The 2,880-nt window shown below is 31.0% G+C and overlaps 1 protein-coding gene across 1 annotated transcript in view; it reads right to left on the bottom strand.

The window, feature by feature from the left end:
- Nucleotides 1-1,178: 1,178 nt before the first annotated feature.
- The window catches only part of LOC127074091 (molybdenum cofactor sulfurase), a 2,291-nt gene continuing 589 nt past the window's right edge, over nt 1,179-2,880 (bottom strand). Inside the window, exon 1 of the mRNA XM_051015373.1 lies at nt 1,179-2,880. This exon is cut by the window's right edge and continues 589 nt beyond it. Within this exon, the coding sequence (XP_050871330.1) occupies nt 1,394-2,880 (1,487 nt within the window). The 3' untranslated portion in view covers nt 1,179-1,393.

Raw genomic sequence — 2,880 nt, 5'->3', positions numbered from 1 at the left:
TTTGGTGAGAAAATACCCAAAAGGTTATTTCATTGGACGAATCAAAGTTTACCCAAAGAATGAGGACATATTCTAAAATCTATCCATAGGAAATCTCACAATTGTATTCGATATATAGTTATTAGTTAGCTTTTATATTTATGTTAAACTCTCATTAAGGGATAACTAGAGTGTTCGTAACATCGAAAGCCTATCGAAGTTGAGTAGTTGAGGATAGAGAAATCGTTTGATTAAGGTTTTGCTTCTATATGTATCTTGCTACCATTGTCATGAGTAATTAAGTTCTCTCTTGTTGGAGTTAAACTTATACATTATTATTCATTATATGTATTTGATTTAATTATCATGTTATGTTCCGTTTAATTAATCAAACATATTTAATCTTTACTCATTTATCTAATGTTTGTTATATATGCATCATTTTTGTGAATCTAACTAATATCGAGTAATGCTCTTAGGTTTTGACCAATGATAATGTTTTTATGTCTTAAATGACTCGATAGTTTATAACATGATTTGTTAATCTAACTAATGGTCATATGTGATATTAGATTATACTTAGGTAATCATCTATAATAAGTCAGAGTTTAGAGATAAATGTAAATCCGGTATTCACATCTACTATTGAATCTTAATATTATTGCATTATTCATCAGCCTGAGAAATTGTCGAATAAACACTACGATCAATATGGATTGATAGTTAAAATGTGTATAAATGACCATTAATATATATCATAGTGATTGTAACCTAACCCAACACTCTCTATAACTATTATTACATTTATTTTACTTTATTTGTTTTATATTCAAAACAACTTTTCAAACAATTTTTTTTGTTACATATAAGTTGTATTTAACATCATTCACAATTATTAAACTTCAATAACGAATGGATCTCCGTCTTTTTAGAGTGGAAATATTTTTTTTCCAGGTGTAGCTGGAGCTTTTCACACTACTAATATTTGGGATTTTCACACTACTAATATTTGGGATAAAATAAAAATGATTTATTGTATTTTTAAAATCGTCTTAATATTAAAAAATACTCACACGATTAATAATTAGGATAAATAGATAAGATGTTATATCATACGAAATTCTCTGATTCTTCACACTTAAGGTGTGTGAACCTACTTACTAAACTACTTAATAAAAAATAATTCTTCTTTTAAAAAATAGCTTAAATAAAATAAAAATTAAACATAAAGGCAAAAGAGTTGTGTAACTCTAACATTTGTTCAAAATTGGAGGGTAAGTTACCCAACTTATCATGCTAAATACAATAAACTCAATTTTTAAAAGTCCTAACCTTATTACAAAATGAGATAACCACAAACAATGCGAATATGATGAGAAAAACAAAGAAGAAAAAATAGCAAACAACAACAAATTCAAACTTCAAAAGTTTTTTGATTTAAAGCAATGTATCTCCATCTCTCTTTCTCCACAAAATCTGCATCAAGAAACCTAGAAACAAAAGCCCATAACCTATAAACATCTTCAAAATTTGTCAAGAAGCCCAAAGTAACATTCAAAACCACTATCCCATTCTCATATGGGCTTTTCTTCTTCTTGGACAGGCCCATCTTCTCGTCCTCAGTTCCTTTACTTTCCAAAGCCCATTGCCTCTCTTCTTGATTCCTATCCAAGAACTTGATATTTCTCAAACAAGACCTACTTAATGAGATATTATTTCTATCAGCTAACTTTTGAACAAGTGCTGGATCAATTTTTTCTCGTTTCCAGTCAAATATATTAAATGCCAAAGTAGATCCACGATGAGAGTTAATCTTTGGACCATAGATTCTAATCAATGAAAATCTATTTTCATCATGTGGATGTTGAAGACTCATTAATGCATTAACAAGCCAGTTAACCAAATACCTTGTTCTTGTACTAATCACAATTAGTCCCACTTTGTCTGCATGGTCTAATCCTCTACATTCAATTTCCATTCTTTCATCCTTCATGTCCATACCTTGTAGCTCCACAATTTCTGATTTTGATGACGATGATGATGTTGCTTCCTCATTAATCCTCGGGTTCGTAGAAGAAGATTCTGGTAATTCAGAGTTCGGCTTTTCAGAATTATTAGGAGTAAGGCTTATAATTCCGATGCTTGTAGTATTACCTAAATCTTTGAGAGATGAAAGACTTGATTTTTTGACAAATAAACAACCAAACCCTGATGGGTTTTCTCCGAAAATCTTGTAAAATGGACAAACCATGAAATCAGGTTTAAACATAGATAAACCTAAAGTATCCATTTCTTTAGGTCTCAATGCACATAAATCAAGCAAAACATGCCAACCGTTTTCTCGTGCCATAGACATCCAAAAATATGAATATGGTGATCCAGTAGCCTTTGAATAAAGTGGAAAAACAAATAAACCACTTTTTCTCTTTTCTTTTTTATATTTGATCATTTTCTTGAGTTTTCTCCAATCCATTCCTAGATTGGGCCAGGTGAATTCTGCTGATGAAACTTTTACTCCTTGTTTCTTGCAGCTATCAATCATCATATCTAATGCTTCATTGTTATGATCATAAACTGTGAGAAGCTCTGATCCTTTAGAGTGAAAATGGAATGAATCAGCTACAAGTTTAAAAGCAGATACCTCGTTAGCAATGAAAACTAAGGCGTAGTCGGTTTCGGACACATTCATAAATGACATTATTCTTTCTCTAATTCTTGATTCTAGTACCGATTCTTGTCCGCGGTAGAGTATCTGTGACTTCAAGTTCATCGACTTAATGGATACATCGAAGAACGACTGTTCTAAGTTCAAGTAAGGAGTAGATGACGACGAGGAAGAATAAGCAGCTGGACATGATTTTTGATACTGAGAATAAGAGAAAAGGCCATATCCTGTGTAAT

The sequence above is a fragment of the Lathyrus oleraceus genome, chromosome 4 (assembly GCF_024323335.1).
Source record: "Lathyrus oleraceus cultivar Zhongwan6 chromosome 4, CAAS_Psat_ZW6_1.0, whole genome shotgun sequence".
Taxonomy (NCBI): Eukaryota; Viridiplantae; Streptophyta; class Magnoliopsida; order Fabales; family Fabaceae; genus Lathyrus; species Lathyrus oleraceus.
Note: the sequence above shows the minus strand (reverse complement) of the source record. Positions and strands in the feature narration are given on the sequence as shown.